The sequence below is a fragment of the Erinaceus europaeus genome, chromosome X, assembly GCF_950295315.1.
Source record: "Erinaceus europaeus chromosome X, mEriEur2.1, whole genome shotgun sequence".
NCBI classification, from domain to species: domain Eukaryota; kingdom Metazoa; phylum Chordata; class Mammalia; order Eulipotyphla; family Erinaceidae; genus Erinaceus; species Erinaceus europaeus.
Window position 1 is genome coordinate 93840340 of NC_080185.1, and position 17291 is coordinate 93857630.

Genomic DNA, 17291 nt, shown 5'->3' on the forward strand with positions numbered 1-17291 from the left:
ATTCCACACAGTACGAAGTGAAGCATGCTGAGGTGATATGCCTTGCATAGATTAGGTTGGGATCAGATGCAGTGTCATTTAGTATGAACTGAGAAAACCTGCAGGAAAGTGAGCCCCACCCTAGAGGTTCCAGGACGGGGAAATATGGGCTTTAGAGAGGAAGTGGGAGGTTCCTTCTGTCTTAGTGTTTAAGAAGGCAATAGATAGTTACTACTATAATCAAATTGTTTGGCAATTGGATTAACTTTGAAGATACAGAGCCAGGATCCAGGTTCAAGCCTCCATGCTCCACCTGCTGGGGAGTCATTTCCCAAGTGGCAAAGTAGGTTTGCAGGTCTCTGTCTTTCTCTCTTTCTCTCTGTCTCCCCTTCCCTCTCAATTTATCTCTGTCCTATCCATAAAAATGGAAAAAAATGTCAACCAGGAGCAGTGGACTCAGAGTGCTGGCACTGAGTCCCAGCGATAACTCTGGGGGAGAGAGGGAGGGAGGGAGGGAGGGAGGGAGGGAGGGGGATAGAGAGAGAGAGAGAGAGAGAGAGACATCTGAAGCACTATTTCACTGCTCACAAAGCCCATGTGTACTACCACCCTACCCTTATACACATTCCTTTAGTGATATCAAAGAGTTCCAGTTCTTTTATCTGAAGGTCATCTGTTTCATAAATTTCTTCATCAAACACTTGTTTTGTCACAAGCGACATAGGTGATAATATTGCATTTTTTACTTTTTAAGGAGAGAGAGTAAAAGAGACCACAGCATCAAACCTTCCTTCAGTGTTATGGGAGCTGTGCTCAAACTTGGGTTGCATGTATAGCAAAGCAGTACACTATCCATGTAAGCTAGTTTTCCAGCTCTATTCTTTATATATTTTTTCCTGCCTGTGAAAGTGCCTGTGTTTTTTTTTTTTCCCACGGCTATAAATGTAGAGATGCTTTGAGGTACACTGAATTTTAGTTGGCATATCTTTGTGACTTTTAACTGGAAAAACATTCTTATATAATGCCAAAGTATTGATGTTGCGTAATGTTTTCCAGAAAACAATTACAATTGCATATACAAGATTTAAGCAGTTTGTAAATTATTAGATTTTTATATGAAGGGCAGGGGACAGACTGACAAAGCAAAGAATGAAACATATGGTGGTTTTGATTTTTCCCTTCCCTTTGTATCTTAATTCTTCCAGTGCTTCTTTTTAAAGAAATTTATTTAGTTTTTCTTTCTTTTTATTTGATAGGATAGAGAGAAATTGAGAGGTGTGAGGTATTTATAATAATTTGCTGATATAATACAAATGGAAGTAGTCAAGTGATGAAACTAGTCATTCCTTTAATGAGATGCGGGGCAAGCTCTGGAAGGCCTGCCTTCTCCAAACCCATGCCCACCACTCCGTTGGCAACCAGAGGTGTTGTAGAGGTGGAGAACAGGCCGTGGTGGGGTTGAGCATACAGAGTGACAACTCTGGATACTGTGGCAGAGAATAGTGTGTTTAATAAAGAAAAAGGCAGGGCTTATATGGGGTAGGAAGAAACCAGGTGCTGGGGCAGGGTGCGCGGGGCAACACGCTGAATAGGAGCAAACATTTGACAGCAAAAACCAATCAGATATTTTTAGACACTAGCTTCCTTCTAACGACTCTGGCTCTTGACTTCCCCTTACCCGGGGCATGGGACTTAAGAATGAAGAAGGGGCTTTTCGGGTTAATCTACATTCCATTGAGCAAATCAGGTTTATCCAGACCAGGTGAAAGGGGAATAGGTCTAACAAGATGGAGGTCAGGGAGGTGTGGGGAGGCTTATAGATGAACGCCTTTCGTCCTCACGGAGAGGTATCTGGGGTTCCAACCAGGTTCAACCCATTGCGTCCCCACAATGAGACTTTTTAAAGTAGGCCACTAAGGAAGAACTATAACATTTACTTTTTTCCTTTTTGGGGGGGAATAGTGGTTTACAAGTCCATAGTAAACTACAGTAGTTGGTACACGTGTGTATTTCTCAGTTTTCCACACAACACTTTAAGCCCCCACCTAGGTCCTTCTCCACCATCATGTTTCAGGACCTGAACACTCCCCCACAACTCGGAGTCCATTACTTTGGTGCAGTACCAAATCCAGTCCAAGTTCTGCTTTGTGTTTCCCTTTCTGTTCCTATTTCTCAACTTCTGTCTATGAGTGGGATCATCCCATACTCATCCTTTTCTTTCTGGCTTATCTTACTTAACATTATTCCTTTAAGCTCCACCCAAGATGAAGTGAAGAAGGAGAATTTACCATTTTAATAGCTATGTAGTACTCTACTGTGTATATATACCACAACCTACACAGCCACTCATCTGTTGTCAGACACCTGGGTTGCTTCCAGGTTTTAGCTATTACAAACTATGCTGCTATGCAGATCATTTTGGATGGGTCTGTTTGGTTCCTTTTTGGAATTGCCTGGTCTTAGAGTAGATCCATTTCAAACCTTCTGAGAGTTCTCCATACTGCTCTCCTCAGGAGTTGGATCACTTTACATTCCCACCAGCAATGCAGGAGGGTTCTTTTACCCCTACAACCTCTTCAGCATTTGTTGTTGTTATTGCTTCTGATGCATGACATTCTCATAGGAGTGAAGTGGTATATCATTGCTGTTTTTATTTGCATTTCTCTGACAGTAAGTGACTCGAAGCATTTTTTTTCCATCTTTGCTGGCCTTTTGTGTCTCTTCATTGGTGAATATTCTGTTCATATCTTCTCCCCATTTTTGGATGGTGTCTTTTCTTCTTTGTTGATGCGTTTGGTGAGCTTTCTATATACTTTGGTTATTAGCCTCTTGTCTGACATATGGCATGTAAAGATTTTCTCCCATTCTGTAAGGGTTCTCTTTGTTTGGGTGGTTGTTTCTATTGAAGCATAGAAGCTTTTTAATTTGATATAGTCCCACTGTTTTACGGTTTACTTTAATTTTTTTTTTTTTCGTTTTTTATTTTTATTATTTTTTTTTAAATTTTTTATTTAAGAAAGGATTAGTGAACAAAGGCATAAGGTAGGAGGGGTACAACTCCACACAATTCCCACCACCCAATCCCCATAACCCACCCTCTCCCATGATAGCCTTCCCATTCTCTAGCCCTCTGGGAGCATGGACCCAGGGTCGTTGAGGGTTGCAGAAGGTAGAGGGTCTGGCTTCTGTAATTGCTTCCCCGCTGAACATGGGCGTTGACTGGTCGGTCCATACTCCCAGTCTGCCTCTCTCTTTCCCTAGTAAGGTGTGTCTCTGGGGAAGCTGAGCTCCAGGACACATTGGTGGGGTCTTCAATCCAGGGAAGCCTAGTCAGCATCCTGGTGGCATCTGGAACCTGGTGATTGAAAAGAGAGTTAACATACAAAGCCAAACAATTTGTTGAGCAATCATGGATCCCAAGTTTGGAATAGTGGAGAGGAAGTGTTAGGGAGGTACTCACTGCATTGACAAAACCATAAGATAACAGGGGCACAATTCCATACAATTCCCACCACCAGAGTTCTGTATCCCATCCCCTCCACTGAACGCTTTCCTATTCTATATCCCTCTGGGATTATGGACCAAATATCTTTATGGGGTACAAAAGGCGGGAGTTATGGCTTCTGTAATTGCTTCTCCACTGGACATGGATGTTGACAGGTTGATCCATACTCCCAACCTGTTTCTATCTTTCCCTAGTTGGGAGGGGCTCTGGAAAGGTGGGATTCCAGGATTTTTTGGTAAGGTCATCTGCCCAGGGAAGTCAGGTTGGCATCATGATAGCATCTGCAACTTGGTGTCTGAAAAAGCATTAAAATATAAAGCAGAACAAATTGTTTCATAATCAGGAACCTAAAGGCAAGAATATAGCAGATGAGATTTGGGGTCTCCGTTTTGTAAAAAGCTAGTAGGTCTATTTTAGGTATATTCCATGGGGCCCATTAGTTTGTTTTTTATTTTGTCTTCCTTGCAATTGGGTTTTTATCATTGAAGATGCCTATAAAATTTAGATGGAAAAGAGTTCTGCCAATATTTTCTTGTAAGTATTTGATAGTTTCTGGTCTAACATTAAAGTCCTTAATCCATTTGGAATTTACTTTTGTGTCTGGTGAGATGTATTGGCTCAGTTGCAGTCTTCTGCATGTTTCAACCCAATTTTTCCAGCACCATTTTTTGAAGAGACTATCTTTTCCCCATATATGATATCTCATATAATGCCATAGCATTAAGAATTACTCTACCATATAATTGGCTATGAGAGTGTTCTACAGACACCTACCACAGAGAGATGATAAAGTGTATCCATGTCAACAACTGTACTGCAAACCATTAGCCTCTCTAAATAGAATGATATTATTTAAAAAAAAGATTAATCTACCAGAATCCAGGTGTACCATGCTATGATTATTCATGTAAGGGAGACTCCATGAGTCAAAATACTGTGGACCCTGCACCATTGAGTGTGTGTGGGGGGAGGCAGCAGTAAGTGAAATTCTCTTATTAGAAGAGGTCCATGTGTAGCTGTTATTTTCCTGGATATTTCTTGTTTTCTTTCGCTTTCTTCCTTCTTTCCTGCCATCCTGCCTTCTTTCACTCTCTCCTTCCCTTCTTTCTCTTTCTTTCTTTCTTTCTTTCTTTCTTTCTTTCTTTCTTTCTTTCTTCCTTTCTCTTCCCTTTTACTGTTATTGAATTGTGTCAGAAAATGATTGCATGGACGTTTAAGCAACACCAATGACATATTCTAGTGTTTCTGTGGCAAATGCATTTCTGCTGATTTATGGTTTTTCCAATAGTATTATGTTTGAAATCCCAGACTTCCTAAAGACTGAAGCATTGCTCATATTTTTGAAATTTATTTATATTTTATTGAAATAGCATCATACTAGGACATGTCTTAGGTGTGCATCATTATAAATAATTAACTGAAAATTGTAAGATTTGTGGAAAAATAAGCTAAAAGTTCCAAACAACTAATATAGAAATGAACACTGAAGAAGTTCCCTGTTGTAAGCCAGGACAGTCTTGCATGGTTAATTATCTGATTAATCTTCAGTTGATCAAATATTAATTAATGCTTTCAGTCTTTATCACTGAAAAGTCCCTTAGGGATCAGTTCTTACCCACCTTAATCACCTCCTGACCAAACTTGCTAACTCTTCACTTTCCATTCCAAATATACTAAAATTCTCTCCTTCTAGATTGCAGTGACATCCCCAAGTCATAAGTATATGAGACAAATATACTACAAATCAGTTTTTGTTATTTTATGTTCAAAAAGCATTTTGAAAACTGCTGTGTGAAGATTAGTGAGACAAACTGTGAGATATTCCCACCAACATACTCTCCTATTGCCTTCACTGTAAGATATTTTGGTAATTTTCAGTTTAAGAGTCATGACCATAGGGTACTCTATTCCATGGTTTGCCAGGAAGCTCATTTGTTTTAAAAATTGCTACTATTTATCTATTATACTACTGGCTACCTGCACATAACTAAAGGACAATACCTTCTTTGGAGTATAAAATGCTAATCTAGCTGAGTGTTGTTGAATTTCACTCTGAACCCTTTTGTTTAAGCCTCAGCTTGCTCTGCAGGCCTGCTTGAATTCACTGATAACAGCTGTTACTATAGCTGCATGTTACTTCATATTTTGTTTGCTGAGCTGATGCTTGATAAGAGAAATGGTAATGCATGGTTTGCAATTTTGAATTTAAATGGAAATGCTATCTCCTTTTATTTGGAGGTAAAATAGGAGGAAATTTGGGTTAAAAATCCAAACCCTGCTTTTCTAAGTTGAGTTTGTGCTTTGATCATAAACATTAAGTTGGAGCTGTGGACTTTGGGACCCTCCCTCTGTCACCACTTGGGAAACCTGACCCCAAGAACAGGGACTGAAAGATAGATGAACTCCAATAATAAAATGTCAAATCAACCTCTACAGAATAGATTTACTCATTCAGGATAACTGATAGACAGTGACTGAGGCCTTGACTTTTCAGTAGGATTTTTACATTTGAACTGGGAAAATTCAATTCATCACGGTAAGACCACTGGAGTTCTTTTGTCTAAACTAGTACAAAAATCTGTAAGAGTGGCTTTAAACATGCCTGAGTCTTTGAGATCTCAGGTTCAAGTTCCAGCACCACCTTAAGCCAGACCTTCTCACTGCTCCTGTCTGCCTCTTTGTATATCTTTTTTAAACTTTTTAAAATATTTATTTATTCATTTATTCCCTTTTGTTGCCCTTGTTGCTTTATTGTTGTAGTTATTATTGTTCTTCTTATATTGATGTTGTTATTTAGGACAGAGAGAAATGGAGAGAGGAGGGGAAGATAAAGGGGGGAGAGAAAGATAGACACCTGCAGACCTGCTTCACCACTTGTGAAGCGACTCTCCTACAGGTGGGGAGCCGGGGTTCGAACCGGGATCCTTAAACCAGTCCTAGAGCTTTGCGCCACCTGCGCTTAACCCGTTGCACTACCGCCCGACCCCCTATATATTTTTTATTAATAAATGAAATATTTTTCAAAAGGAATTTTTTGATATTTTTTGGATAGAGATGAAGAGAAATTGAGAGGAGGAGTCGGGGAAGGGGAGAAAAAAGAGAGATACCTGCAGCATTGCTACCTTGTAGGTAGGGACCAGGGGATTTGAACCTGAATCCTTATGTACGGTAATGTGTGTGATGTACAGGGTGTTCCAAACCCCAGAACCCAAAAATAGTGGTTTTAGAAGCAGTTGTAAGACCTCTGAGGTTAAAAAAAATTACAACCAAAGATGTATACAAACCAAAGCTATATATTTGACCACTTGGGAAGATTCCCCACTGCAAATGATAATGGGTTGCTTGAACCCAGATCCTTGTGCATGACAACATGTGCACACAACCTATTTCACCACCATCCAACCCCTCCCCAAACTATTTTTAAGCTAAATACAGAGAAGTGAGAGTAGTACAATAGGCATTTGTCAAATAGGAGCTACATTAATTATTAAATTATTCATTCTATCAGTAAGTGATCAATAATAACTTTTTCTAACAAGCAGTCATTTTAGTAATTTATGGATTGTACAATAAGTAAACATGAACAAAGGGTTCTGAGTTTATGTTCCTGGGTAGATTTTGTGTGTGTGTGTGTGTGTGTGTGTGTGTATGTGTGTTCCTATTACTGATGAGATCTAAAAGTCTCAGAACTTGGCTTTAAAGCTTTACATCAGCTTCTGAAAGTTCACCACTTCTCGTTGTTTTAAAAAATGTATTTCACCTTGGTTTCCAATTCTATATAATTTCAGGGATAGTTTTACCCCTGTGTATAAAATTATCTCCACCCAATACCAAAGTTCTGGTTCTGATTTGTTATTATACTTCCCCCCAGGTATGTCGGCAGCCAAACTTCTGCATGACTCTGGCCTGAATGTGGTTGTTCTGGAAGCCCGGGATCGTGTGGGAGGCAGGACTTACACTGTCAGGGTAAGATGTCAAGAATGGGAAGGGAAAGATTGGTTGAAACTGTTTATTTTACTTGTTTTTTAAAATTTATTTATGAAACAAAAAAAATAGAAAATATAGACAAAACTCTAGGATAAGAGGGGTAAAATTGGGAGTCGGGCGGTAGCACAGTGGGTTAAGCGCACGCCATGCAAAGCTACAAGGACCGGCATAAGGATCCCAGTTCGAGCCCCGGCTCCCCACCTGTAGGGAAGTCGCTTCACAGGCGGTGAGGCAGGTCTGCAGGTGTCTTTCTCTCCCCATCTCTGTCTTCCCCTCCTCTCTCCATTTCTCTCTGTCCTATCCAACAACAATCACAACAATAACTACAACAATAAAACAAGGGCAACAAAAGGAAATAAATAAATATTTTAAAAAATTATTTAAAAAAAAAAAGAGGGGTAAAATTCTACACTTTCCCATCACCAGAGTTCCATGTCCCATCCCCTCCACTGGAAACTTTCCTATTCTTTGTCTCTCTGGGATCATGGACCCAGGATCATTATGGGGTGCAGAAGGCGGAAGGACTCGCTTCTATAATTGCTTCTCCACTGAACATGGGTGTTGGCAGGTCTATCTTTACTCCTAGCCTGTAAAACTTTTTTTTTTTAAGCCTTGAGTCTAATCTGAATCTTTGCAGGAGAGAAAAAAAATTATTCTGACACATTCCTCACAATTTGCATCTCAATTAGATTCTCTCCTGACACTTCTTTCTTTTCTAAGTTGCTTTTTTCACTGTATTACACTTGGTATTTGCCAAATAGTTTATTGTATCTATAAGATGTTATTTGGAATTAATCCATGAATAAAACAGAAACCCCACCCCTGTGAAATTTACATTCTTTTTTGTGCGTAGGGAGTAAGACAATGAATCAATTAACAAATATATAAAAGGAGGACTTACCTTTTATGGAGTCTCTGACCTGGATGCACTTGAACTTGTTGAAACCGAAAGACATTTTTATACACATAAGTCGTGCTCTAAGTCTCGTTCATTGAAAGTGAAGTTTATTCAAAATCATATAGAAAACTTGCTTCTGATTATAAGAGCAATTTCTTATTTTATTTATTTTATTTTTTTAAAGATTTTTAAAAAATATTTATTTATTTATTTATTTCCTTTTTGTTGCCCTTGCTTTCTTTTTTTATTGTTGTTGTAGTGATTACTGTTGTTGATGTCGTCGTTATTGGATAGGACAGAGAGAAATGGAGAGAGGAGGGGAAGACAGAGACAGGGAGAGAAAGATAGACACCTGCAGACCTACTTCACTGCCCGTGAAGCGAACCCCCTACAGGTGGGGAGCTGGGGGCTCGAACCGGAATGCCTACTCCGGTCCTTGAACCTCGTGCCACGCTATAAGAGCAATATCTAAAGTTAGATTATAACCAGCTTCCTTCCCCACTGTCTTTCAAATGTCTGGAAAAGAAAGCCATGTAAAAAAAGGGTCATTTCCTTCCTTGCTATTTCTCTAGAAGTAGGTGTAGTCAAATTATTGTTAAGTGAAATTCGCCTTAAATGAAGAGGTATTCATCAACAGTTTATCACTTATAATGCCAAGGCACTAAAAATCAAACCCAGTATATATTTTCAACGAGGGGCTTATAATTCTCTAGCCTATTCAAAACCAGTCCACTTTATTTTACATATTTTAATTTATTTTTAATATTTAAATATGAATGAACAAGTGCTGATAAAAGTTCAGTTTTATGGACATATCTGAGTGTGTGTGTGTGTGTGTTTGTGTGTGTGTGTGTATGTGTGTATAACTTGTGAAATGTCAATTAGCTTATTTTGGTACTGTCATTTTTGACTTAGGAATAAAATTTTCACAAACATTTATGTTTATTTTTTGGCATGGGAAACCAGAACCAAATGGTTAAATATGTAGACCTTGGAGGATCTTATGTTGGCCCAACACAGAATCATATTTTAAGATTAGCCAAAGAACTAGGATTGGAGACCTACAAAGTGAATGAAGTCGAACGTCTGATCCTCCATGTAAAGGTAAGCTAGAGCTAGTCTTTTAAGGATTTTGAAAGCTATTCTGTGGACATTTTCATTTATGAATTCCAAATCACTCTCTTGGAATCTTCTGTTTAGTGGAATGATGTGTATCTATTTCCTAAATGACATTACACTCTGACATTATTTTTACTATTGTCAAAAAGGAATTAAGTGGGAATGCTAAACCTATATGGGAAAAGTAATGTTATGGTGGTGTTCCCTATAGAATAAAAGCTTTAACAAAATCAGCACAGAAGAACACTGATTACTAATTAATCATATACTCTGAAATGAATAAAGTATAATTCATGTCATACACGAATCTGTGTACAATTTTACAAATTCTGTTTTAGGCATCATATTCAAAAGTATTTGTAATGCATTTAGCATGGGATTTTGAAAGTAAATCATTGTATTCTGTATGTTAGGTGAAGTTACTCTTCTTTGTAGATTTTCGTGCAAGTAACTCAAATCTCTAAACCCATATTTTGTTTAGAAGCTACGTTAATGTCCCTAAACTTCTTGTGTTTTTTGTTAGGTCTTGTGTTGCCATGATCATTTGGCTCATGGTTTCTACTGCCAGGGCACCAATTCCCATTCATATCTCATGATACCTCACTCTCCCCCCACAACCTTCTCTCTATGCCAAGCTGGATATAAACTCAACTCTTGGTTTTCCTCACACTGACCCAGCCATATGTGAGCAGGACAGTTGAAAGAAATTTTGCATAATGGTGGGTGGTGATTAATTATAAAAATACCAATAATTTAGAATTGAGTATTGAATATTTTACCTCCAATAAGTTCTTAGGCCAATGCACATCAATGGATTTCTCATTGGTCACAGATTTCTGTGGACTTGTTTCCAATAATATTACTATATCCAGACTGCTCTCACATCCTCCTGATCATTTCTTTCCCATTACGTCGTTGATAATCTTGGATAAACTAATGATCACCTATTCTGTCCCCTCCCTAGTAGAGGTTTTTTTTCTAATAAAGAACTGAACAGAATGGAGATAATCACTGTAATCATGGAATTACTGGTAAAAAATCGTTTCCAAAAGGAGATACTAGCAGTCAGCTTTATTTACATAATATTTACATATCATTTACATGAGTGATACATATATTACTTGTGAATGACAATATCAAGAACAAATAATAGACTGTACATTACTGATGATTTATTAAAACAGGGAATAAACATATATCTAATTTGGTGTGGTACAAGTAAAACATCTTGATTTTTTTCCCACAAATCTTTTGATTGACCTTCAGATTTTGTCTTATATACCTTTTCATCTCGGTCCCATATGTGTTTAGCGGAGAAAGATGCATAAATTAAGAATTAAAGTATAGCATGGTGATAATGCAATTTGCTGAACAATAGTCAGAAGCACTTAGTAAACACCCTTTGTTAGTTTCCTTGCTTTATGTGTAGGCTTTACAGATCTATTTGTTTGTCTTCCTTATACTAACATGTAATACTTGGCAGGAATCAACTCCCTTGCATACTAACATCTCTTTTAGGTTTCTCCAGATAAAGGAGATGACTAGAAATTATATTCCTTTTTCGCTTTTCATGTTTTCAAGGCTTCTTGGCAGCCAAGAAGCACTCCCAGCATTTTTTTCCCCTGATAATCTGATGGTTGGCATTAAACTCACTATTTGAAGGGGATTGTTTCTAGTCATCAATTGTGGAAGTGCTGTTGCAATCAAATACTTTTTTTCAGATGGATGTTGTTTTCTCATACTGTTTTATATGATCTGTGTGTATCTAAAGAGAAGGAGTAATTTAGCATACTGTGATATAGGTTAAATACATATGCAATCAGTGCTCTTTACAACATTAAAAAGAAATGGTGTTGTTTTACGATCATTACATAAGTAAAGCATGTTTATTGAAAAATATAATTAGAAGACGTGTAAAGAAAAGCAATTAACCACCCCTCAATCACTCTAAATTATCCTCCTCATTCATGTCCTTGTGTTGCTATTTTCTGACATCTGCTGGAGGAAATGAGCGATATCATTGTCATTAAAAATATTGTATGTATATGTAAATTTGTTTTATATAAGTTTTTCTAATGGGGCAACTGAAACACTAGTGAGAATGTGAAATACAGACTTTTTAATCTTCTTGAAAACGCTAGTTTGACCTCCATGTGGTCCTATCTGGTGAATTAAACCATTAACCTCCCAATAAAAATTTTAAAAATATAATAAAGACCTTATAGTTGATCAGTTCTTCAAAAACCAGGTACTTGCTATTTATAATTTCTACTTCCATATTTTTGTGTATATGTCACCATTTTCCTTACCTTAAACCTATAACAACTCATTTTGGATTTTGGTGCTAAGTTTGCTGAGAGCTCTTTGTGTATTTTGGTGATTAGTCTCTTGTCTGATGTATGGCATGTGACGATCTTCTCCCATTCTGTGAGGCGTCTCTTTGTTTGTGTGATAGTTTGTTTGGCTGTGCAGAAGCTTTTCAATTGGATGTAGTCCCATTGGTTTGTTTCTGCTTTAGTCTTCCTTGCAGTTGGGTTTGTTTCATCAAAGATGTCCTTGAGATTTAGGTGGGAAAGTGTTCCACCAATGTTTTCCTCTAAGTATTTGATAGTTTCTGGTCTAACATCCAGGTCCTTGATCCATTTGGAGTTGATTTTTGTTTCTGGTGAGATAAGGTGGTTCAGTTCCATTCTTTTGCATGTTTCAACCCAGTTTTCCCAGCACCATTTATTGAAGAGAGCCTCCTTCTTCCATTTAATACTTTGGGTCCCATTATCAAAGATTAGATGTCCATAGTGCCTGAAAAAGCATTAGGATATAAAGAAGAACAAACTTTAAAAAGTCATCTTTGGTGGCTACATCCGTTTCTGGAATTATTGACAACTCTGACATTAGACCTGTTATTACATGCCAAAAAATGTTTTTGAGAATTTCTCTCCTCTATTATGATAGGCACTAGTTTGGATCTTTAAACATTTTCCTGTATTACCTGTTTGAATAACTGCTGTTCCTAAGTTCAAAGTTTGGTTTATAAAAATATGTAGTATATGTTGGCTTTGCTTCCCTGGTGAGCCTTCCTATATTTCTTAACTCTGAGAGTATCTAGTGTGCTACTTATCTTATTGTCAGATGCTGCTATTCAGAACAGCCTGCTAGAGGGATCTGCTTTTGAAGTTTCTCACATGGTCATTAAAGGAAAGGTGCACTTTGATCTGTAATTTATGTGACATTAGGCTAAGGAACTTGACAGTGCTGGTTGGAGTTGAAACTGATGAAATGGAGCTATTCCAAAATCAAGGAAGTACAGCAGCTCATAATAGTCTGGCTACCCAAAGAAAGGCTATTTTTTTAAAAAATAAATATTGTCTCCCAGAGTTCTTTCTTTTCCCTTTTCTTTTCTCTTCTTTTCTTTCCTTCCTTCCTCTCCTTTACTTTCTCCCTCCCTCTTTCCTTTTCTTCTTCCCTTCCCTTTCCTTCCCTTTCCTTTCCTTTCCCCTTTGTCTCTCCCCCCCCTCATAGAAAGAGAGAGAGGGAGAGAGAGAGAGAGAGAGAGACCAGAGCACTGCTCAGCTATGGCTTGTGGTGGTGATGGGGATTCAACCTGGGATCTTAAAGCCTCAGGCATGAAAATTTTTTGCATAACTATTATTCTTTTTTTAAATTTTTATTTATAAAAAGGAAACACTGACAAAAACCATAGGATAAGAAGGGTACAACTTCACACAATTCCCACCACCAGAACTCCGTATCCCATCCCCTCCCCTGATAGCTTTCCTATTCTGTAACCTTCTGGGAGTATGGACCCAGGGTCACTATGGGCTGCAGAAGGTGGAAGGTCTGGCTTCTGTAATTGCTTCCCCGCTGAACGTGGGCATTGACAGGTCGATCCATACTCTTAGCCTGTCTCTCTCTTTCCCTAGTGGGGCAGGGCTCTAGGGAAGTGGGGCTACAAGACATATTGGTGGGATCATCTGCCCAGGGAAGTCTGGTTGGCATCATGTTAGCATCTGGGACCTGGTGGCTGAAAGAAGAGTTAATATATAAAGTCAAAGAAATTGTTGACTAATCATGAACCTAAAGGCTGTAACATTGAAGATGAAGATTTAGGGTCTCCATTTTGGAAATAGCTAGTGGGTCTATTTTAGGTATATTCCAAAAGGCCCATGAATTCATTAGTTTTTGTCTGAGCCTGACATCCACTATGCAGGTAGACCCAAGTTGTTGTCTGGGGAGATGATGTCATAACTTTTCTTCTTCTAGCGTTTGCCCTTCTTCCATAGCCAGTCAACAAGGTCAGGTTGAAAGCTATCAGGAGCTGCTTGTTGCTGGCTTTGAAAGTGACTGGGATCCATGTGGATTCAGTCGGCTAGGAAGGATCGTCAGTTTCCCCAATAAATGGGTACTCACGGGATGCACCACGAGAAGGTCGATCCAATGCATCCCAATGTCATAACTATTATTCTAGCTCTCTAGCCCAGGCAGTAGTAGAAGAAATAGAACGATAATATATATAGTACTGGCTGGCCCCATGTCAGAATCTATACACTCTTGGTCTCTTATGATGTGTTGGCCCCTTTATTATTTGCCTACAACGTGTCAGAAATGTTTATATATAGTGAGGGGTATTCATTGCCAGTGCCACTGTAAATGTGTCTTGTTTAAAATGTGGCTTTCTAAAGCCTTGTTCATGAATACAAGATATGACACAAGCTCTACTGAGTCTTAATTATCAGTGGAAAAAGTAATAACTTCAGCTCACATCTATATAATTTAGATGAGGTGTTTTCCTTATTTGTTAAGGTAGTGATATCCTGGAAGAGACATGTGAAAGTTACTTTCTTTTAGGAAATGTATAGTAATTTAGGAGAAAGATAAGTAATAAAAACTTCTTTTTTAAAAAATGTATTTATCTATTTGTTATTGGATAGAGGCAGAGGTAAATTGAGAGGGGAGCGGAGATAGAGAGGAAGAGAGGCAGAAAGACATCTGCAGCCCTGCTTCACCACTTGTGAAGCTTCCCCTTACAGAAAACAGGGACTTGAACCTGGGCTCTTGTGCACTATAGTGTATAGAGTTCAGGTCCTGGTACAGGATGGCAGAGGGCCAAGTGGGGGTTGTATTGTGTGGAAAAACTGATAAATGTTGTGACTATACAAACTGTTGTATTTACTGCTGACTTTAAAACATTAATACCCCAATAAAGAAATTTTAAAAAATAAATTTTATTTGAAGTGTGTGTGTGTGTGTGTGTGTGTGTGTGTGTGTGTGTGTGTGTGTGTGTAAAAGAAACCAGGAGTGGTGGAATCCCACATACACAGGGCTCATGATCCCTCATGATCCACAGAGTAAATAAATAAGTATAAAATTAAAACCTTTTTTATTTTTGGTAAAATAAAAAATCTATTTTATAAAAATCAGAATATACAGAAAGCAAGAAGAATAGAAAGATAAGGTCTTATGATGTTGAAATCTTCAATTATAGCATGGAATTTGTCTACACCAAAATTAAACCTGTAGCTAGTAAAAGAACAAAGACTCAAATCTCCTTTTAATTCTTATAATCTCTGGTTTTCATGCTTCACAAGTCTTTCAGGAACTACTACCTCTTGGGGCTATGCAACATTTATATGAAGTTTGGCATTTCTTTCAGAGCTCTTCAGCTTCTGTGTTTCCCACCAAATTTAGGTATGCATTTTTTTGTTTTGTTTTGTTTCATTTTGTTTTTAGTATTTACTTTAGTATTTAGTATTTCCCTCTTGTTGCCCTTGCTGTTTTATTGTTGTAGTCATTACTGATGTTGTTGTTGTTGGATAGGACAGAGAGAAATGGAGAGAGGAGGGGAAGACAGAGAGGGGGAAAGAAAGATAGACACCTGCAGACCTGCTTCACCACTTATGAATCGACTCCCCTGCAGGTGGGGAGCCGGGGGCTCGAACTGGGGTCCTTACACGGTCCTTGCGCTTTGCGCCACCTGAGCGCTGCGCTACAGCCCAACTCCCAGGTATGCGTTTTTGTCAATAAAATAGCAAATACTATCTGAGTAGATGCTAGATATTTTTCCTTGCCATTTCTTCCATCCTTCCTCTCCTACTGTTATTATTATTTTTTGCTGTTGTTTGTTCCTCTCTGAGTCTTCCCTTTGTTCATTTTTTTTTCATATTGGTCCATACATATCCTTTCATCTGCCCATCCATATAACCATCTTTACCATATAGTTGCTAAATTTTAAAGAGGTTTAAAATGTTCATATACTAAATGCTATTGCTATTTATTTTAATGTGCATTTTGAGGTAACTGGTCTTCTTTGTCCTTCTTAGTAATGCTAGTCCTTTAAAAAAAAGTTTCTCTTTTTTGAGAGTTCATGATCCTTGAGAAGAGGTCAGGCCCAGCATTTCCAGCACATCTGTGACTCTTAACTGCCTAGGCAGTGGTCTCCAAGGTTACATCTCTATTAACAATAACCAGGCTGTTTCCAGCCAGGCTTAGTGACTGAACTTCCACCCTTTGAGTTGAGACAGTCTAGATCCCAAAGCAGCTGTTTGAACTGTATATACAGCCTCAGCGGCTCTTGTCCTCTTATTACTGGGACACAGATTTTTCCCATTATCTGACATACATACGTACAAATACTTTATTGTTCATCTTTGAGCTTTTCTGTAACTGTGTCTGGGCTATTTGTATTTTTGTGCCTTGATTTCTCTATATACAAAAGTAAGATATTTGTACCTGTCCTACTTAGTGCTTAGAGCTTTTAAGGCAAAAAGAAAGATTGACGCCAGTCTCAGTGACAAGGCTCCTATGATACAAGGAAAATACTAAGAATATTTTGATAGGAATTCTAGGGTCTCTACACTTCCCTGTTAAAAAAACAAGCTTTTCTAATAGGCTCTGGGGGTTCTTGCACTCAAGTAGGAATTTAAATGATGGACAACCAAGTAGGATGAAGTTTTTCATTTTTTTTTTCCAAGAGGGAGAGCACTTAAAACATTGTCACGGGGGTCAGGCGGTGGCGCAGTGGGTTAAGCGCATGTGGCACAAAGTGCAAGGACCGCCATAAGGATCCCGGTTCGAGCGCCCGGCTCCCCACCTGCAGGGGAGTCGCTTCCCAGGCGGTGAAGGAGGTCTGCAGGTGTCTATCTTTCTCCCCCCCCCCCGTCTTCCCTTCCTCTCTCCATTTCTCTCTGTCCTATCCAACAACGAACAACATCAACAATGGCAATAATAATAACCACAACGAGGTTACAACAACAAGGGCACCAAAAGGGGGAAACAATGGCCTCCAGGAGCGGTGGATTCATGGTGCAGGCACCGAGCCTAGTAATAACCCTGGAGGAAAAAAAAAAACAACAACAACATTGTCACAGACTACATTTATACTCAACTACACCCCTCTCTCTTTTACATCAACACTTTCCCTTATCTCTGTTGCTCACACTGATAACACATCAGGATATCAGCTTTTGACTACAATTCAACTTACATGTTCAGGGTAAATAGACAGTGGAAAAGAGAAATTGCAACTTCCCTTTCTGATATGTTGCATTCTACATTTATTTTAGCTCTGCACTGATTTCTTTAGACCCTAGTATATGAGATGGCAGTGGCTTTTAGGTCTGTTTGAAACCATTTTTTCTAAAATTTGTTGTCACCAGAGTTATTGCTGGCGCTTGGTGCCTCGCATGCTTGGTGACTCAAATATTGATTCAGGTGGTTATTTATTTATTTATTTATTTATTTATTTATGTATATATTTAATCAGAGGGTGTGTGTGAGAGAGAGATACCTCTAACAACACTCCACTGC

The 17291-nt window shown here is 38.5% G+C and overlaps 1 protein-coding gene across 2 annotated transcripts in view; it reads left to right on the forward strand.

The window, feature by feature from the left end:
* MAOB (monoamine oxidase B) overlaps positions 1-17291 on the forward strand; it is a 122331-nt gene that overhangs the window by 36526 nt on the left and 68514 nt on the right. The window contains exons 2-4 of one of the 2 annotated variants that reach the window (XM_060182534.1): positions 3956-4018; positions 7356-7450; positions 9336-9473. In XM_060182534.1, the coding sequence (XP_060038517.1) occupies positions 3956-4018; positions 7356-7450; positions 9336-9473 (296 nt within the window). The remainder of the gene's footprint in view (positions 1-3955; positions 4019-7355; positions 7451-9335; positions 9474-17291) is intronic. The other variant, XM_007528228.3, reaches the window with a different exon arrangement.